Raw genomic sequence first — 21,703 nt, forward strand, 5'->3', positions numbered from 1 at the left:
TATCAAATCTTGGGCAGATCTAAAAAATCATGGCCAGGAAGGAATCAGTGCTGGTAGCAATAGAGGAATTGGCCCAAAGATGTTCCACTTATTGCCTGTATTTTGGGGGGGTAGAAAACATACTGGATGTGTAACATAAAGCAGTCAGTAGCTTTAATTTGCCTGACTGCTACTCAGACAGGAAATCACTGCAGACCTCACTGACCTTGGCAATATTACAGGGATTTTTTTAAAACAAGAATTAATTATTCCTGTGCAATTTCTCCAATATATTCAATCTAATCTAAATAGGCTTTTCTTTCAAATTAGGCAATTGGGTCTTCTCTGACCACTCCTTTTGCTTCTAGAGAAATTTCCCTTGCAATTCCTACATTGTGGTCACAGCAGAGAAAGTTTCTCAGTCCATTAATATTTGTTTGGGTTCATATTAGAATAGCTTGGGGGCAGAGATGAAGTACAGGAGCTTGATCTTGCATTTGTTAACACTCCAATACCACAAAAAAAAACCTGTGCAAAGGCTTGCTATTGATTTACCTTCATCCTCTCTCACAAAAAAACCCATGTTATTATTTTGTCACATGGATAAGGAGACTGCACTTGGAGAAATCAAAGGTAGCAGGCTCTACATGACTAAACTGGATTGAGACATTTCTAGCCCTCCAACTCTCCCATAAATACAAATTATTCCAATACATTACCCACCGCTAGGACTGCTTCCTAATGATACAACAAGAATTCACATGATTCCAGATGGCTAGATGGTGCAATGGACTGTCCTTCTGCTTGCCTGTGTACACAGAGGGGCAAGACTATTTTTTTAAGCCTCTCTCTTCACTCTAAGGCCAGGAGGAATGTTCCTGAGGTAAGCATCATGTGTCTGGTTCTATTCTTGCACTCTGGCATTGTAACTACAATAGGTCCAATGACTCTAGTAATGTAGCAGCACAGACCTCAATGTTTCCTACCACACACTTTTACCCATGCACTCCCCACAGTCCAGCCCACCTATGAAAATTTGCACATATTCCATTTACTGCCATTAACAATTGGTCTTACCACTACTCCGGACATATCGATACAAAGCAGCAGATTAATCTTTTCTGCTATGTAAATGTATAATAACAAATAAAACAAAACAAAACAAAACAGAATAAGTACTTAGGGTAATTTTTGTTGCCAGCTGTATCTGTTGCGAAGGAAGCTGATTTGAGTACTCCAGGAAGAGCAAGCACCAGGACTGAATTTGCTTTGCTCAGAACAAGTACCATTCAGTTTGGCAGAACAATTTTCTCATCTTCATTTGTCAGTATTTCTAATATCATGATCCATAAGGACTACATGAAGGAGCAAAAGGATCAACTGTTTCCCCGACTGGTGCTCTTTCAGTCTTTGCCTATCCAGAAATTACCGAACAACTACTGATATTGTTTGGGATGTAGTCATCTATCCACTTATGCATGGGCTAATACCACCAACTCATTTCATTTAATTGGTAATCTAGCCTGAAATGAAACCAATGACATATATTGATTGCTTAAGGCAGTATTTCTCAAACTGTGCTCCGCGAGACATCTCCAGGGGTTCCGTGAGGTTGACAAACTGGAAACATCGATAGGTACAACACATACAATCAGTGGACCACTGGGGCTCTGCATAAATTTTTACACATGTAAAGGGCTCCGGAGCCAAAAAAAGTTTGAGAACCACTTAAGACCATCCATTCACAATACTGGCCATAAAGATACCTGTGATGGGATGGTTGCCCTGCACTGGCCCATAATGAGTTAAAAGAGCCCTGGGAGAAGGCTGGAACCCAAGCAGAAGAGGGCTAATAGCAGCCAATCAGGGCCTGGGTAGGCTCTATAAGAAGGGTTCCTGGAGAGGAGCAGCATGCACTCCAGTTGTGGAGTAGGAAGTACTTGGCTGTGTGGTAGGCTAGAGAGGTACCTAAAACAGAGGAGTGCTGGGGAAGGGTAGGCAAAGCTGGGGAGCTCTGGCTGGGCAAATCCCCAAGCTGAGGCCTTGCTTTCAAGGCCTGTGGGGTACTAGAGCTGCAGAGAGGCAGCCAGGGCAGAAGAAGGCAGCAGATCTGTACCCCCTAGCCAATGGGGAGTGCCCATTTCAGATGGCATTTTTCCCCAAGGCAGGGGCTAGGTGATGACTTGCAGTGGGTCATTGATGCAAAGTGGGTTTAGGGGCTTGGAGTTCCCTGGAAGGTGAGGACCCCAGCATGTGAGGGCACTAATGTGGGGTAGTACTAAAGAGGAAGGGGCACTGTGGACTAAGAGGGGCATGGGACCTGGCAAGTGGTGGCAACACTAGCAGGAGGGGAGTAGTGGAGGGTACTCGAAGACCAAGGAAAAGCTGATTCTCAGATTGGCCAGCAGGAGATGCCATAGTGGTGAGTCATGAACTGCTACATTACCCCAAAGTTGTGAAATATTTGGAGTATATTAGAAAGCTGCCTTATTGTTCATTAATTTTTAAGACCCCTAAGCTTCACCCTAAAAAATGTTTATGAGATCATTCTGAGATCATCTCAGAATAAATATAAACCTACATTTTTAATACATGCATTTATCTTATCCTGCATCTTCAGGATGAAACATGAAACATGAAACTAACTATGCTGCCAATAGGTCATGAACTTGTATGTTGTCAATGTGATTTTTTTTAACCCTTTTAATGTACAACTTTATACTTAAAGCATTTCACATACAAGAAAATATTTACTAAGGAAGGGAATTCTGAAATCAACGAATGTAGGTTAAATTAGTGACAATTTCTGAAAACATATTGGGTGAAATGTATCTCTGGTGTAACTCAGAATTACATCAGGGAGGCCTCCATAGAAATGGACTAAAAGACAGGGTAGTTGAGGGCATGTCTACGCTAGGAAATTTTGAAATAACTAAATTTGAAATGTCTCCTGAATTAAAAAAATCAAAATAGTGTGTTCCCACTATGGGGGAGCCTCAAAATAAGTCCAAGGCAGGCTCCATTATCGTGGACACGTTACTTTGACTTAGAGCACTGGGAAGTAATTACTTTGTATTACTCTGGGGAGTAGTTATTTCAAAATAGCAGAGTGTCCACACTAACACTATTTCCAAATAACTATTTCAAAATAAGCGTTATTTCCCAAGGAAAGCAGGTGTACAGATTTCAAAATAATCAACCCATTATTTTGAAATAACAGGCTTGTTAGTGTGGATGCTCCACGTATTATTTTGACATAAGGGAAGTTATTTCGAAATAACTCTCTAGTGTAAGACCAGGGCTGAGATAGAGACAAAATTAGAAAGGTACATGCACAAATGTGAACTAACACAGAAAGAGAAGTTGACTTACAGTTCAGGTGTGCTTTTCAGAGTACTGATTGCAATCCAGTGTACTTCTAGTTCTCTTACAATGAAGAGTACTATCTAAAAAGAAAAAAATAAACATGTTGGTTGTATTTGATGCCAAAAACTTACCATCAATGAGGTTTAATGTTCCAGTGAGTACTTATAAGGGTTAAGGTCAGCTTAACCTGACATGCAGAACACTTCAGAGCAAAGAATATCAGTGATTTGGGGGATTTATATAATTACCTAAACCTATGTAAATGTCATCTAGAATATGGAATAATTATCTTAACCCTTCTTCTATCAGAAAGATTGTGCAGCATTTTATATTGGATCAGAAAAGTTGGGAGACGGGGGGAAAGCATTCAGTTTTATTTTAAATTCACAGGCAATGATTTACTTATTACACATTTCTAAAAGGCTTAGGCCTTATAGGTCTAATGGGAGTGGCAAGTGCTTTCTTCCTCTCAAGACTCAGACACTGTGAATTGCTTGCACATAAGCAGTGATTATTTGGCAGTAACATAATTTCACGAATATAAACTGCACCCAAATATACCCCGCAGTTTTTTCTATTTGAGTAAAAAAAATCTTGTATACCCTGCACATGAATATAACCCATGCGTTATACAAGACTTTTCTGTGCTGGGGGTATATTTGCTGGGAGTATATTTATGGTGCGGTGGGGGGTGGGGATTAGCCATTCACTGTACCAGGTTCCAGCACAGCCTCCAGCCTCTGGGTGGGAGCGCTCATCCCACAGGTTCCTCCGCAGCCGCAGGAAGGGGCAGGGGAGCAGGACCCACCAGCCTCCGGGCGGGGGGAGCACTCACTTCCCAGTTCCTGAGCTGCTGCAGGAAGGGGCAGGAGGATGAGAGCTCCCCCTCCCCTTCCTGCCGCTGTGCAGGAACCAGGGGATGAGCACTCCCCAGCCCAGAGCTTGGAGGCTGGCAGCTGCACAGCCACAGGAAGAGACGATGAAGAGTTCACCACCTGGTGAGTAAAAACAATTCTGTATACCCTGCACCCAAATATACCCCATGAGGGGGACAGTGCGGAGTTTGTAAAAATGAATATAACCCGCAGGTTATATTCGCTAAATTACGGTAAATATGTTAATTAACATAACTACTTTTGTTTGATTTTGAGTCAGGTCAAGGTAAATCATACTTGAAGATAAAGCCAGATTCCTTCCTGGTATGATTCCATTACAAAGAGGTGACCATGGAAGCCAAAGAAGGATGAAAGCAGACTCTTTTTTTAAAAAAACCTATTCCAGTGATATCAAACCAAAATGATAAAAGACTCATGCATTCTCTTTCCTAATCTCCTGCACATTTCTTACTATGATAAATTTGTGACATATCAAATGCAAGTAGAAATGGCATTTAATTTCCTGGCCCGTGTCACGTGATCTAGGTCAGGACTACAAAGACTAATACCCATGTCACATGACAGGGAATTCCACAGATTACAGTGGCTGTTCACTTTTTAATGTAGCCACATCTCTTCCACATTCAATGGGGATGAACTTGAGCTACAATTTATAGCAGCTTGCTGGGCCAATACTACTGGAACATGGCATGTCATAGGCTCCCACACAATTCTACCTGTTCTGGGGAATCGGTGGGATGCACATAACTATGCCTTTTTTATACTGCCTGGAGACTAACCTCTGCAAGGAGGTGCTGTAGATTTAAGTCAGTTGTCCACTCATTTATGCTACATAAGAGAGAGAATAGTGCTAAATATCTGGTCTGAAATATCTCCAGGACTTTTGTTTTATATTTGTTTCATACCCTGTAGACAGAGTCCAGGCTGCTGTAAATTTTGCAAGGACTAGGCTAGGTCCTGGTTGCCTCTTCATTTATTTAACTTTGTGTTTTCCTTTTCAATGTCACTCTCTCTTGTGTGTGCGCAATACACACACACACACACACTCATTGTCTTTTTCTCTCTAATCTATTTCACCAACCTGCAGATAAAGAAGATAGAAATATATACTATTATTGCATTTGTTTTGAAATATCTGGAAAAAGCTAAGACAATATGCTTTCCCTTGCAGCTGAAGATTCAGTTTGTTCAAGATTCCAAAAATATCGACAAGATACGGAAGTTCTAAATCTCATTATGTCAGCACATTTCAGAATTCCTCTCTCCCTTGAGCCTGGAGAAATAAATCCGACTCCTCCCTCAATTGAAAAACTCTGTTGAGTACGTTCCCTGCTGACAACCACCATACAGAAGTATAGAACAGTAACACATCGAAGTTGGAACCCATGTCCAGGCAAAATCTTTTGAACAGCCTGGTGTTCAGAGCCGATGATTTGATGTGATTCACCACCTTCACCAACCCTTTGAAAAAGGCATTCAGTTGATCAGGCAATGTTTTTGATGCCAAAGCTTCCCTATGAATGAAGCAATGAACTCTAGTTACTATTGGAATGTGCTGTTTCACCAGCGTTTGGAAGCCCAATCTTGAGCCCAGCATGGCAGGTGCACCATCAGTGGTGACATCCACAAGATTTACCCAATCCAGGCCATGTACGTCAAAGAAATTGTTAACAATTTCCATCACATCCTGAGCCTTTGTGGTGGTATCAAGAGTCTTACAAAAAAGAAACTCCTCTTTGAAGTCTCCCTCAACCATGTATTGTGTGAACACCAATAGCTGAGAGCACAATGAGACGTCGGTCGATTCATCCAATTGTATGGCAAACAATGGAGACTTCTTTATTTCATCCACAACTTGTTCACTGATGTTCTGTGATATCTCATTTATCTGTCTCGATACCGTGTTGTTAGAGACAGATAAATCATTCAGCTTTCTTGCTGCTTCCTTGCCAAGGACAAGCCGCACCATCTCTTTTGCACAGGGGAGCACATGTTGCTCTACAATGGTATGAAGCTTCTTGGCCTGTGCAGCTTTGTATGCAACAATGTAGGAAGCGCGCACTGAATTGCTTGTCTTATTGTAGAATGCACTTGTTGAGTCGAGGCGCTGCCGTTTCAGACCTGATAACCGCTGCTCAAAATAATCTTCATCCTTTTGCAACAAGTTGGGGTGACACTTTTCGAGATGGAGTTTCAGCTTAGCTGGCTTCATTGAGTCATTCCCCAAGACTTTGAAACAAACAGCACATTGTGGCAAATCCACACCTTCTTTTTCTTGAAAAGTGAAGCCGAATTTGATGTAGTCCTCCGAATACTTCCACCTGACATTTCTTCCTGTCGTTGCCATTATAAACAAACTACACCACACCTGTAAAACAGCACATGTAGCACAGGATGAACAACACTGCAACCGCTCAGCACAATGGCGGCAACTACACTGACGCTGAGTGCCTCAGACGGAAGTTACTGGCAACACGATGCGGTTGAGTCCTAGGTGATACTATGGATGACGTGCCGCGTGCTTGCGAACACAGCATAAAACAGCCTAACAGTGGCACCTGCTCACGCCATGTGACTTTGGACAATGTTCCTGTGGGCTACCGAAAAAGTCACCATGGACCACCGGTGGTCCATGGACCACCAGTGGAGAACCACAGAACTAGACCCAGAGACAGAAAGAAACCAATTAATTTGACATAGCTATTGCCACGAAGTAAGCAGAAGGAACCACTATTTCAACTACAGAAATACCGAAACTTCCACAAGTATTGCCTTTCCTTATTAAATATTTGTATAAATTTTATATATATAAATACCCACAACCCTCAATCATGTCCAGAAAAGACATACATATTTAAATATACAAAACTATCATGAGCATAGATGTGAACACACAGGGACAGTATAATCTCTCTGACACGAGTGTAAATTAAGAGTAACTACTGAAATCAATGGTGCTACAATGCCCCAGAAGGCTTTTATATTTATTTTCATCTATTTATTTCTAGATATAATTCTCTATCACCACAGCATTGCCTAGAAAAACCACTGGCATTTTAAATTTAAAGCATCAAGAATTTTACCCTTAGGTATCTGACTTTTTCCTTCATTCTCTGGACTTGTCGATGATTTTAGCATTCTTCTGGTATTACCTGAAGAAATACTTTGATAATGCACTTTTGTGCTAGAAGAATGACAGCTCCCTGGAAATGCCTTGACCAGAAACATTTAGACACACACAAAATAAATATACAATAAAAAGGGAAGAAACATGATGTTCTAATTGATCTGAAGTTAGCAATTTCCCACCAGAGACTACAAGTTTTGCAAGCGTCTAAAGTGAGATATGGCATATCACATTGTAGACCTATCTTTGAAAGGGCTTGGATGCTTTAATAGATTGAAAAAATATTATCAAGTAGCCTCAGGAAAAAAAATGTAGCATTTCCATTGAGTATTCCATGTTATGTGTAAAATCTAGTTATGAAAGAAAAGATGTATAACAATACCCACTAGAGGCAACATAAAGAATTCATTGGAAGGATGACAATTGCTGAATTTTAAAGACCTATGAGAGGATGCTGGGAGAAGAGAGCCCTTTTGTCTGCTTGACTTTTCTTAGAGGTATGTGACTGAAACTTGCAATAGGTTGAAAAGTTGCATTAGTGGACAGAGCACTGGACTGGGATTCAAAAGACCTGGCTTCAAGCCACAACTCAGATTTAGGCTTCATGTATGATCCAGATAATGATTAATTATCTAACCTGTGACTCAGTTCCCTACTTTCAGGGATCCTGTGAGGTCCCCCAGAACAGAGGACCACCTTCGCCTTGGCTACCATCCCCCTGATGGCTGGACTAGCCAATGGACAATTTGCAGGATGGTTCTAGATTTTGAAAAGAAAAATGTGTATTTAAGATTAGCTTGATACAAATGGTAAGCGTGGAGAAAGACAGCAAAATAACTAGGGGGGAAAAGCCAAAACCTCTATGGATAGGGCAGAAGCAGAGGCTGCCCAGCAGTATCAAAGTCAATGTAACACCAGTGGTATCTTTTTAAAATCAAATTAGTCTCCTGTCAGCTGGTAGCTTGATCCCATTTAGTCCACACAAATATCAGACTATTTTGTTTCTAAACAGAAGAGTGAGAACTATTATGCAAATCTTACTTATCCTAATGAACAGGCAAATTATCAAATTAGAATGACAGAATTAGATGCTAATTCATCAATGTTATATTGAACTAAAATACCAATCTGACAATTTCTGATCTCCTAGTGAACCATATTCAAGTATAGCATATTCCCTTACTGCAGAAAAATGATGTTCTCTGGTGCTGGTGTGGAGCAAGTGGCAGCATTGACCTCGCTCCAGTTGGCTGAAAACCAGTTTTGTGGGCACCACATCTTTTCTATCCTTTAAACCCTGCTCTCTGTTAGCATACTGAGCAGAAGATGTCCCTACTTAAGACTTCTGCCGTGTCTGGGAATTTCTGATTGGATGTGTCCTTTATGGTGCCCTTGCTCATTTCCTGATGCAATTAAATTAGCTTGATGCGCCATAGTAAGGCTAATGCTGCATCATAAACTAGCTCTCATAGAGTATGTCTACACTAGCTCGTTAATTCAAGCTGGGTAGGCAAATCAGGGAAACGGGGTTGCAAATGAAGCCCGGGATTTAAATATCCTGGGCTTTATTTGCATGTTCCTGTCCGGCTGCCATTTTTAAATCCCCCTTAGTCCGAACGAACTGCCTGCGGCTACACGCGGCAGTTTAAAGTTAATCCGAACTAAGTTCTTAGTTCGGATTAACTGTTACTCCTCGTGGAATGAGGCTTCATTTGTAACCCCGGTTCCCTGATTTGCCTACCTAGCTCGAACTAACGAGCTAGTGTAGACATACCCATAAAGACCCCCCCCCCCCCAGCAGTTGTCTCTGATAGGTATACAACAGGCATTCATGTTCATGAATATAGGGACAGCTCTGCTGAATTAACAGAATGTAACATCCTATTCCATATTCCGTATTTCTAACAAGGAATTCCTTTTTGTATTCTAGCACCTTAGAAAATGGCAAATCCTATAATTTTACACAAGTGATAAACTCCTAGAACCATAAAAACTGGGATTAAGATTTAAGGCAAATACTCTTGTCATTTGTTCCTTTAACCTTTTTTTGGCTGTAACAAAAAAAACAACAACAAAAAAACCACCACCACTCACGGAAGATGCTGATCATGATCTGTTAAAAGTACAGTAGAAGCAACCTCCGGCTCGGATACAGCAGTTCATGTCTGACACAGATTTGCTTTTGATCTCTGGATGCAATTAACTGACAGCTATAGAGATACTTGTGGAGGAGAAAAAAAATCCCAAGCAACTTTAAAAGTGAGAAGGTTGGCCTTTTTACTTAAAATTGTATTTGCTTTAACATAAATATTGTACATGTCTTCACGCATCTTCTGTATAACAACCCAGTGAAACTGCTGCTGCTTTTTGTTTATTTTGGAACATGGTGATTACGGACAACAGCTCAACAAGGGCTGAAAAAGTTTAATTTCCATTACTTATAAACCCACCACTCTTCTGTCTTGATCTTAAAGAGAAGCTACTAAGATAAAACTATTATATTGTTAATAACAGAAATTCTTATTTGATGCAATTTTCATGTCAAATTGTTAAAATAATTGTGAAAAAAGTCATTTAGTGTTTATGTTCATTGTTCAAGTTTGCATTTTAACTTGGCTTGGACGATGAAACTATGGTCAATTGGTCAGTTTTACTTCCTCACAGACTAGGACAATGTTATAGTAACTGGATTTACAACACTGCTAGGGAATGTTTATATTGCAAGTAAATGTTTAACATTTTGTATTGGAAATATTTTATTCGTGTTGGCTACTTTCTACCACTCTTAATGTCATTGTGTGGTACCTTATTCTGAGAGCAGTCTCATTTTAGTCAATGGAGCTGCTTTTTGCAGTAAATCTTTCTCAACAGGAGTATGTCAGGCAGAATCTGGCCTATGAAATTTTATGAAACTTCTTACTGTTAATATTAGTAGTAGTAGTATTGTGGTAACAGCTGGGAGTCCTCATTGTTTCTTGTTAGGCAACAGAAATGTTAATCTTATACTTGTTGACAGAGTCCCTTTTACATGAGAAGAGGGCATAAAAACATAGAATTTATATCTGTAGAAGACAAGAGGAACTATGTCAACACAATCACAACCAAGGTTTCTTAGCAGAATTCTGTAGAACAGAATTGTCGTCCACCAATCCACTGTAATGCCTAATATGACACTGGGAAAATGATTAATATTTGTATCTTTAAAAATATAGTCAAGTATTTTGCTAAGTTTACTATGAAAATTTCCAAATAGGAATATTTTAATTATAAGTTTGCTCTGTGTACCAACTCCTGAACAGGGGTAACATTATCAGAGATGTACTAAATTTAACGGGTACCTAGTCCATAACCACAATGTATAGATGCCAGTCACATAAAATATTTGTCCCTAAGATGAATTAAGTTTGGAATAGTAGTACATTTCTGTTAAATGCTTATTTAATCCCTGAAAATACTTAATAACAGAGGGTATGTCCTCCTAATTCGAAATAGGAGGGTAATGTAGTCATACCGCAATTGCAAATGAAGCCCGGGATTTGAATTTCCCGGGCTTCATTTGCATAAAGCCGGCCGGCGCCATTTTTAAATGCCGGCAGTTCGAACCCCGTGCCGCGCGGCTACACGCGGCACGGAGTAGCTAGTTCGGATTAGGCTTCCTAATCCGAACTAGCTGTACTCCTCATTTCACGAGGGCTTCATTTGCAATTGCGGTATGACTACATTACCCTCCTATTTCGAATTAGGAGGGTAGTGTAGACATACCCAGAAAGAGTAATCAAACAGCACATGCACTCTCCCTGGTTAAGCATAGTTTCTGTAAAGCCTTCTTTTCTGCAAGCAGTGCAGAGAAGATATGATGTTGCTTACACAAATTAATAACTACGGTTCAGTATTCCAAGACAAAACATGTTAAAAGATGGTGCAGTATAAAAGAGATCACACTTGCATTATTCCTCCTATAAAATAAGCAATAAAGGTGTATACTTAATATCTACCTTGAGCCTATACAAATGAGAACTTGAAGATAAGGAACTGTGCTTGTATTTCACTGGAAATGAAGAGCTACTGAAGCAATAGCAGTGAAAGGGGGAAATGATTCATAAGTGTAATGATTAATCTCTAGCCTTGTACAAGATCTGCACTGCATACTCGATTAAATATCCAAACTAGGAGAACAGTATCTAACAACATAAAACTATGTCCTGTCACTATCCCAAAACCTGATTCCCTGTCCCATAAAAGAGTTTTGAATTGCATTTTAGGGTCTTTCTTTCCATTAACATCTTTGGCAGAAATGTTAGGGTCAGTGGGTGGGACAAAAGAGAAGAGTTTTCTTTCCCTGTCAGTCTGGCTTCTCTTTTTTCTTCTATGTTTTACTTGGATCAATGGGTACAGGAAGGAATCCCAGGGTGCAGGAACACCTTAGGGAAGTTAATTGAGATTTTGCTTTTAGATGAAATATCACTGTATATTCATCAGCATTGGGCATAACAGCACATAGCGATGTTCTCTCATCTGGATGTGGTTTGTATAATAAAATATCAACCCATGTCTGCAAAATAAAGTGTTTCCTTGAAGGTTCATCTGTTAGACTTCTTTGGCACACAGGTGAGGGGAGAGAATGCAATAGAACTGAAATAGCACCACTTCATGTGGAAAGGTACTAAAATTATGGCACGTTGAATGGTGACAGACAGGATTCTTTATAGCATGCCACTGAAGTGTACTTCTAGAATCTTACTTATTTCCACTCTTTTCTCCAGTTTTCCATCTATTTAAACATGCATATTTTTGAATATTTTACTTCTGTATGTTCATTTCCTACTCATCATAATTTCCTCTAAACATTAAGTGACAAGGAGTGCTGTTGCTATGTTTCTTTTCTCTTAACTTGCTGCTGTCCTTCTCTATACTCTACAGAAAGCCCTAAAGTAACCTTTAGAGAAAATGTTAAGCTTTTTTTTCCCCAGGCACAAGCTTTTCAACACATTTTGGTAATCATGTCCTCCTGCCCTCCGCCCCCTTATCCTTGTAACAATTCTGTGGTCCTACAGGAACTTCACTGTTGCTACAGTGCTGTAAGCCAGGGCTTCTGAGAGTTTCATAATAACAAAAGGAATGGGATGCAGAACCACCTTTTCTAAAACCACAGACCCTTGTCACTTGAGCTGAATTAAACTCTTTTGGTTATTAGCTGTATAGAGACTATGAATCACAGTATAGCAGTTCCAAGTCCATCCAGAAGAGGACAGTAATAGATGTGTACATGCTGCTCAAGACCAGTTCACAAGAATATTTTAGAATTCAAGCATATAGATGATGTCATTATAATCCTTAGCTAATAGACTCCATCTCATTTTATACCCTGGCCTGGTGCTTAGTTTAGGTGAGACCATTATGATATGTAATCTCACCTCCTGCATAACACAGGCCATAGAATTTCACCCAGTAATTGCTGCATCAAACCTATCTGGGCATTTGTATGCAACATTTACATCAATAATATACTGTATGATGGCTGTAGTGTAAGACATGACAAAATACAGCTACATATTCATTAACCGTTATTCTGAAACAATCATTGATGTCATTTAACTATACAGATACACTCATACCACTTCCTAACATATTAATCACATTCCATATCAACGACAAGCAACATTTCATTTTCTGCTACAATTTAAATAGAGATTTTTTTTAAAAGGGTATTTTAAGGGGTTGGACTTTGTCAACCAAGATTCTGGTTCAAGCCAATTTTTTCCAGTTGCTCATAAACTCCTTAAAATAGGTGTTCCTAATCCTGTCATCTGAAGAAGTGGGTTGCGCCCACGAAAGCTCATGATACCACCTACATATTGTTAGTCTTTAAGGTGCTACTAGTCTATTTGTTGTTGTTGAAGTTTTTCCTGTTACAGACTAACTCGGCTACCCTCTAAACCTAATCCTTTTATGAGTATAGACAAGACAGATATGGTTGCAGTGGACACCTTTAAGATAACATGTTTCCTTTAGCTGTAATTAATGTTGAGGCAAGCTTTGTCTCTCTCATTCTATGTTGTATTCCCTGATTTTCACACACTGCCAGTTATGTATTTCAGACCAACAGTTAATTCATTAAAACATCAGACCTTGCTTTCCTAAGCTCCCTATCATGTATTTTCTCAGCTAGAATTTGGTACCAATACATTGATAACTACCCCCTCCTTCCTTGTACTTCTTGTCCTCTTCTCCTCCCTCCACCCCCAACATGAGCTATTGAGATTTTTTTTCATGATCTAATTGCTCCAGCTTAGCATGGATAGCAATTAATTTTAGCAAGAAAAATAGTAAGCCAAAATTTACTGGTGCAGACAGAGAATTTCCAGTGAGGAAACAAATTTTCTTCCTTTGAAGTCTAATTCCTGGCATGTTTAATTTAAAATGAATATCCATCCTGCTGCGTGGATAGTCAGTTTGAAATTTGAAATGAAATGATGTCAAGCTGCTCTGTGGTAATAAGTGGTAAATTTGCCTCAGCTTCCCTTCAAGAGGTATTTATTCTTGGTCTGAGAACTTGTGCAGTTATTTTAAATAGGGTTATTAGACCAAACAACCACTAGTAACAGTAAAGATGTCGGGTTTTTTTCCTGTAGACATGAGACAAACTAATGTTGTGCCTTTAATGGTGCAGCTATGACAGATTTCTTTTGATTGTTTCTCAGGCTAACGTTTATTTCCCTGTGTGGTATTTACTCTCAGATGCATCCTGCGCTTTATTTACTCATCTTTGGGAGAAACACTGTAAAGAAAGCACAGTAGTCATTGCTCCAAATAAGGGTCTTAAATATTAGCCAAGATAAAGCAGTCATTTTACAGAGTTTTCTGCAAAGGAGGAGAAGGGTCATGAGCTCTTTCACAGCTGGGATTTTTTGTGATATTGCTTTGTCCGTGTATTTGTGACATGGTTCATATTTACCTTTTGTCCTTTGCTTATCATGGCAGTATCTGAGCACCTAAAAACAGGATGACTAAAGTCAAAAGTAAAGAATGATAGATACAGGTGTGATAGAGACAGAGCAAAATAATCTGTCAAAAATAAATCATCACCCTTTAGATAGAAGCATTTCCATGTGATATACTTAACAAAATCCCTGCCAGTGAATGTGGCAGTTCAAAATGCCATCATGTTTGTCATCAGCATTAATGTTTATGTAAGTTTAAAATATGTGTTTTAGATCAACAAAAGTAATCCATTTTAATGTTAAGATTCTATTTGTAGTTTAAAATAATTTTCAGGGGGTAGCCATGTTAGTCTGTAACTTAAAAAAAACGAGTGGTCCAGTAGCACCTTAGGGTATGTCTATACTATGGGATAAGGTCGAATTAAGATACAAAACTTCAGCTATGTTAATTACGTAGCTGAAGTCAAAATATCTTACCTCGACTTCTGACACAGTCCACATTGCAGGAAGTCAAAGGGAGCACACTCTTCCTTCGACTTCCCTTACTCCTCATGCAACAGGACTACCGGCATCAACCGGAGTGCCCCTCTCAGTTCGAACTCACTGTCTTAACTAGACCCGCTAATTCAAACCCTAGAAGATTGACAGCAGCCGCTTTGATCTTCTCTGTAGTGTAGACATGTCCTTAGAGACTAACAAAAGAATATAGATGGTATCATGAGCTTTTGTGGAGCACTCATCTGAAAATGCGTGTTGTGCCCACTAAAGCTCATGATACTATCTATATTTCTTTTGTTAGCCTCTAAGGTGCTACAGGACCACTCTTTTTTTTGTTGAAGTCATTCTGTTTGGGGATCAGAAAGTATGTGATTTATAATGCATCACAGATAAATTTCCAGGTATCTGGATAATCTTGAAGTTACCAACTTTCAGAAAGCATACATTGAAAAGGTAATATATTACATTTTATATGAGGGAATTTAGAGTTTTTTCCAAAGGATACTAGGACAAGTACTCTGATTTATAAGGCATTAACTAATCCAGATTGGGTAAATTAAGCAAAAGGCATAATTTTGTGTGTGCACATATGTGCAGTATAAGCAATAGCACATATATAGCAGGAAGTTCTGGTTGACTATTCCCTCAGGCCACGTCTACACTGTGGAGCTGTTTCAGGATACCGGAAGTATCCCAAAATAGCTATTCCACATCTTTTGAGCAAGTCTGTTATTTCAAAATATAACAGGCTCGCTGTTCCAATGTCCCTGTAAACCTTGTTCCACAAGGGTTAAGGGGCGTTTCAGAATAGCATTTTATTTTGAAGTTTGGCACTGTGTAGACAGTGCCAAGTTTCAAAATAAACTATTTCAAAATTACCTCAAAATAAGCAAATTGTGTAGCTTATTTCAAGGTAAGGGAGCAGTATAGAGGCACCCTCAGAGTCACCAGCTAAGACCATTTTCCCAAGCAGCAAAGGATGTTCATGGGCAAAAATAGGGAAAATACTCCTGCTCCAGTTAATATTCGATTGAGCGTAAAGTTTCCATAGTCGCAGTGCAATAGCTTAGGAAACCTATGGAAGTCACTAGCAAACTGATGTGGCTTTGTATGGAGTGGGGCTGATTATCTTAGCCTAGTCTTTGAAATGGAAGGGCTAGTAACCCTACTATGCACCATATTTTACCATCCTTACTCACACTGAGTAGTACCTTACTTCTCGAGGAGGACCATTAAAATGAAATGAACTATTCAAGGTGACAGGTACTTAACATATGAAGAGATGGAGGAATCTGATTTAAAAGTGCTATTTCTGTAAAGAGAGAATATAGTGCCCATAATAACCAAAAAACCAAGACAGCAGTATGGTACAGTAGTTGTGCTAAGACTTTCATAGTAAAAGCTATATTGGCTTTTTTACATTATAGGATATATATTGCAGACTGACTAGATAAGAGCAGGAGAAAGGGGTGGACTCCTGGATCTTGTCCTATCTTTTATGACCTAGATGTATCACAGTTGCTACTCACAAAGACTACATAGTCCCTTTATGCTGTCCCTGTGACAGAAAGGGGGTCACAAAGCTGCACAACTCGGCAGTTAAGCATGTCCCTGGTGTGCACAAATTCCTATTTGGTCTATAGCAGATGTAGGACATTCCTTCAGCATAGGGATTATGTTGGGGGTAGGCCATGAAGGGAAAGGCATAGAATGGTTGCTGAGCTCCAATTATCTCTAGCTAGCATAAAGGTCACCCAAAAGGACCCAGATCAGTTAAAGTGCAAGGTTGGCATAAAACCACGTTTTCTCGCTTTCCCTGGCAGTTTGCCTGAATGCAAGGACTGAGACTGAGCTGTTTTGGATTAACAGGTGGTGAATATCCTATACCTGAGAACCCATTAAATTCCTTAGCAGCTGTCCTCTTTTTGTTTTAATGGTAACTTGTCCATGAGTACTATTTCTTTGATTTTTGCTATAACCAGACAGTTGTTAAACCTGGGGGAGGAAGTATGGGTCCTTTCCTCTAAACATTTAGCAGCTACTAGGTGGTGAGAAATTAAAGTGCAGTTCTACTCTGAAAATTGACTGCAGAAATGACACCTTCTCACATAACAGCTCTGCTCCCTCTGTGTATTCAATCACAGTTGCCGACTTCAATGGCTAACATACATTTTTACTGCTTTTACGTGTTAGCCCAGACAAGCCAACAGCTTATGAGGTTTGACCCAACAGCTCAAGATGTAATGGCTATTGGTGTATTGAGTTTATAGGGAGAATGAGAAAAGTTTGAATGCTTAACTAATAGGGTATGGGCAAAAGAGAGAAATTCTAGGAAAGTGAGATGCAGCACTGTCACTGTTGAGTGACAGGTTTGTTTGGTGTAGGTACTTAGTCTTAGTTACAACAATCTAATACTGTGGTACCTGTCTCCTGGGATAGGATAGTTTTGCTAACTGCACTTGTGTTTTTAGAATTTGAGGGGGTGTGCCAATTGAACCGTAGCAGTGCTATGATTGGATGCAAAGGGAATGCATGGCTCTCACAGTCAATGTTGTGTGCAATAAGCTCACACCTCACTTTATGTACCATTGCTTTATGTACCTGTCACTTGAGTAATATCAGTAGGAAAAAACTATGTGGAGAGAAACTGGTGGACTGTGGCAAAACTGTGCGTGGGTAATGACAACCAAAATGTCCCGTGGGCCACATACAGAACCCCCATGGGCTAGATGTGGTCCTCAGGCAACAGGTTGCCTACCACTGAATCAGAGCTCTGTTCTCCCAGTCAGATAGTCATTTCAATACCAGTCTGGGTTCCCTGGCCTCTCAGCATGACAGGGATGAATACCACTGCTGTCCACCAGCTCAGATAACGCGTCATGCGATATAGCACAGGCCTCCTGAGCTATGGAAGGGAAGTACTGCCACTCCACTTTGGGATGGCTGAGGGGAGGTGTGCTAACTCCACCATATCCCAACCAAGGGCCCACCCACAGAGTCAGCGAGAATCCACCCATAACACGGTGACCCAGGTTCAGACTCAGATGACCAGATTACCATCTGGCTCCCCTGGATTACTTGCATCAATCCTCCTCCAGCGGGTATCTGTACCCGCTGCCTCCTCTGGGTGCTCTGCCAAGGGCACCAACACTCCCTAGAAGGTCAGGTCAATCCCTAGGGCAACCGTGGCCCTCCCTGGTGCTTGCCTCCAGACATGGTGCAGAAGTGTCATGCCTCCAGTCACTCCTCCTCAACTGAGCATCAAGGCTGGTCATGTATGCTTCTACTTCCTGTCCCGCCTCTCTGCTTCTGGCAGGTAAGTTGTGGCCTGGTAAGTTGTGGCCCTCCTAGTTCCATCACCAGGCAGCTGCAGGGCATGCTACCAAACTCTGTCACTGAGAGGGATCGCACCTCCTCACTACATTGATATGTATAGATTTGCAGGAGTAACTTATTCTTTTTCCAAATTTCTAAATAGGTAAACTATATAAAGAAAACATTCAGACTTTAAAATCCAAAAGGGAAATCTGATCTTATTTAATATGTAATAAAATCAGTCTTCAGAGACCACAAACTCTAAGGGTTTTTTTAAGTTCTGTGATGTTGGCTGATTAATTATGTAACTAAATGTGCATGTAGATGAACTTCCTATGATTTAGTTTCTTTCTTGTTATGAAATACCAGGTTAATAACCTCTTGAGAAAAATATAGTGAAGTCAGAGAACATCAGGTTTGTATAAACACCATTTCCCACTTGTATTCTTTCTTTAAGTATTACTAATATTTGATAAAAACAACTCAGAAATAATACTGCTGTATAACACAGTTTTCTTTCCCAGCTGTATTTACAGACTAGTGAAGTGTTAAAAAAAATAAAAAGAAACACTTTGCCAATACATTATATGCTAAATATACCATCTACCAAAAACCTTATGCTGAAGCAAACTGACGTAATTCTTTTAAAGCAAACAGGGAGGTAGAAATTTAGGTCAAATAAACAAGGGGATATTTAAGAGGCAAATCAACTATATTTACTTGTATTTTGTAAACTTAGTTAAAACTAGAACATTACTTAAGTTGTAAAGTAATTATGTTCTTAATTTGATTACTTTTGAGGTTTTCAGAATTTAAAATATTTTAAAGTTAAGAACTAAAATCTGGCAGTATGGCCAAGTGGATAGAATTCTGGTTTAATTATTACGTCATTAACTTGCTGTGCAACCACAGGCAAATCCTATAATTCCACTGTCTATCTCACTTTCTTCATCTGTAAAATGAAGTTTGTTGTGCTTAACCACTTTCATAAAGTGCTTTATGATATACTGATAAAGAGTCCATAAAAGTGATTGTTATTATATGAACTTTAAAATACCAGTCATTAATTGCAAAAATAGCAGATGGGACTGGCCTCTTGATTTCAAGATAGAGTTAAAATTACCAACTAAGATACTTGGCTTTGAACTTTCAGAAATTATCTCACATGGCTAAAGAAGCAATAGACAGAAGCCCTACAAAGGCTGAATTCTTGGACCCAGTGGAAAAGATTAACCTTAAGTAGCTCACATGGCCAGCAGTGGCATTAATAGTCCAAGAATATAGGTCTGATCCAATGTCAATTAAAGTCTATGGAATGACACCCACTGTGTCTAGTGGGCATTGGGCCTTATAAGAGGAAATAATACAGACTAATGAAATTGCAGATATAGTTCCTTTTGACACTGTCAAAAAGTTCCATATTTCACAATTTATGCTATTTTTTCCTCCTTGACTTGAAAGTGTTCCTAGTTGAGGGAGCACAGTCGAGGACCATGAAGATTCAGAACAAACACATCTGTATGGAATTGGGGAAATTAGTGCAGCAGCAGGAGGAGGAGGATGTGTGAACAAATATAGAGACTAAACAAAAAGCAACAGGAGCATATAGGAAAATATGTAGGATCCCACAACATCTGCTACATATTTATGCAGTGAGTGTATTTTAGATGCAAGTGGTAAGATAAGCATTTAGCTAAGATGTTAGGAAAGCTTCTTAGCAGTACAAACTAGTGGCAACAGACTGCCTGGTTTAGCAATTGAGGCTGTATCATTACAGGCATCCAATAATGGGCCTGATAGACATCTAGAAGAATCTGGGTGGTGGAAAATCACATGTGATGCAATTGGTAAAACTAAATAAATATGAGCTTTCCTTCCTACCCTTTCATTTATGAATTGTGGTGTCTCTTTCGTTACCTTATAGTCTTGATATTTCCCTTCCTTTTATTCTGCCTTATCTTTTTCTTCCCCTTCCCACAATCCACATTCTCCCAATGCATTTTCTCTCTTTTTTTATTCCACTCTATATTCCAGATGGCAGCAGAATGAAACTGACCAGAGCTGTGATTCCTGGCACATCTGTAAATGTTGCTTAAAAGTTTACTGTTCCTTTCATTGCCAGCAAATCACCGAAAGAACAAACATGATGAACTAAAACTGCAAACCATCAAGACCAGGGGTAGGCAATAATTTTTAAAGGGGGGGGCCACTCCAAGACATTGTTACCTGGCCAAGGGCTGCACTTCCATGGAGGAGGCATGGGGTCTGAGACAGTGGGTGGGGTGTAGAAGGGAGTTTGGGGGAAGGAGGGTATTATGATCTGGATCAGGGGCTTGGGATGCAGGGTCCAGAAGGGGTTATGGGTACAGAAGAGGATTCTGGCCTGAGTGAGGGATGTAGGGCCTACAGAGAGTTGTGATCTGGGAGAAGGAGGGAACAGGGGTGCAGAGGGTTTGGGTGGTGACATAGAATACTAGGACTGGAAGGGACCTCGAGAGGTCATCAAGTCCAGTCCCCTGCCCGCATAGCAGGATCAAATACTGTCTAGACCACCCCGATAGACATTTATCTACCCTACTCTTAAATATCTCCAATGACATGGGGCAGAGGAATGGGGGGGGGATGGGTCAGGGAAGGATTCTGGCTGGTGGGAGTGTAGGAGGAAGAGCAGAGTCTGGGACGGAATTGTGACCTTGGGGAGAGGGGATACCGAGGGTTTGGGTAGTGGCCTGGGGTGGGGGAAGGGTAGAGGGGACCCAGAGGCAGGCTCTGGCTGGGAGGCACTTACCTGGACAACAGCTCTGCAGGAACCCTGCCTGTGAGCTGGACCGGCTGCGCCCTGGGCCTGGTGAGGAGGATTCCTTCACTGTCAGCAAATTTTCTCATCTCCTATTGGCCAGACGCTGGCCAATGGGAGCTTGGGGATTGTGCTATGGGGTGGGAACAGCTTTCTCCTCCCTACCCAGTTTGCAGAGCAGTTAGCAGCCAGCTGTTGAAAGCGGGTGCAGCTGCTGTAGGGGAAAGGTGGGTGCGGGTGAAGCGGTGGTTGGGGACCGGCTCTATCAATTTGGCGGGCTGAATTCGGCCTGCGAGCCGCCTCTTGCCCACCCCCGATCAAGATGCTTTCTGCCAGCACAGGGGGTCGGCAACCCTGGCACGTGAGCCACAAGCGGCAGCTCTGCCCCTGCCCCCTGCAGCTGGGCGCTCGTGCTGTGGCTCCAGCCTCAGTGTGTTGTTGCAATGCTATCTCCGGCTGGCAGGGCAAGAGAGGCCTGGGCCAGCAGCTCCCGGGAGGTCGGGAGTTAACCTCCCTCACGCTACAGGCTTCCTGCTTGGGGGAGGTGCTGGGCCTGCTCCACAGAGCCAGGGCTGGGCAACTGGCACACATGGCTCATGGGAGCCAGGGCTGCTCTCCACGGTTCGTGTGCAGGGGTGGGGAGCCCCTCTGCACTCAGCCAGGCTAGAGCCAGCCCTGGGATCTGCCTGCTCCAGCCCCAGAGCCAGCAGGCAAATGGCTGGGCAGGGAAGACTCTGCCTCCTCCCCCCCCTCCCCCCCCCCGGTCATCTCAGCGCTGATGTCC

General features: G+C 41.0%; 1 protein-coding gene across 2 annotated transcripts in view; it reads right to left on the reverse strand.

The window, feature by feature from the left end:
- COMMD10 (COMM domain containing 10) overlaps positions 1-21,703 on the reverse strand; it is a 252,315-nt gene that overhangs the window by 21,209 nt on the left and 209,403 nt on the right. For both annotated transcript variants that reach the window (XM_075931974.2, XM_075931972.2), the window contains one exon: positions 3,352-3,425. In XM_075931974.2, the coding sequence (XP_075788089.1) occupies positions 3,352-3,425 (74 nt within the window). The remainder of the gene's footprint in view (positions 1-3,351; positions 3,426-21,703) is intronic.

The sequence above is a fragment of the Pelodiscus sinensis genome, chromosome 6 (genome assembly GCF_052426305.1).
Source record: "Pelodiscus sinensis isolate ZL-2025 chromosome 6, ASM5242630v1, whole genome shotgun sequence".
NCBI lineage: Eukaryota > Metazoa > Chordata > Testudines > Trionychidae > Pelodiscus > Pelodiscus sinensis.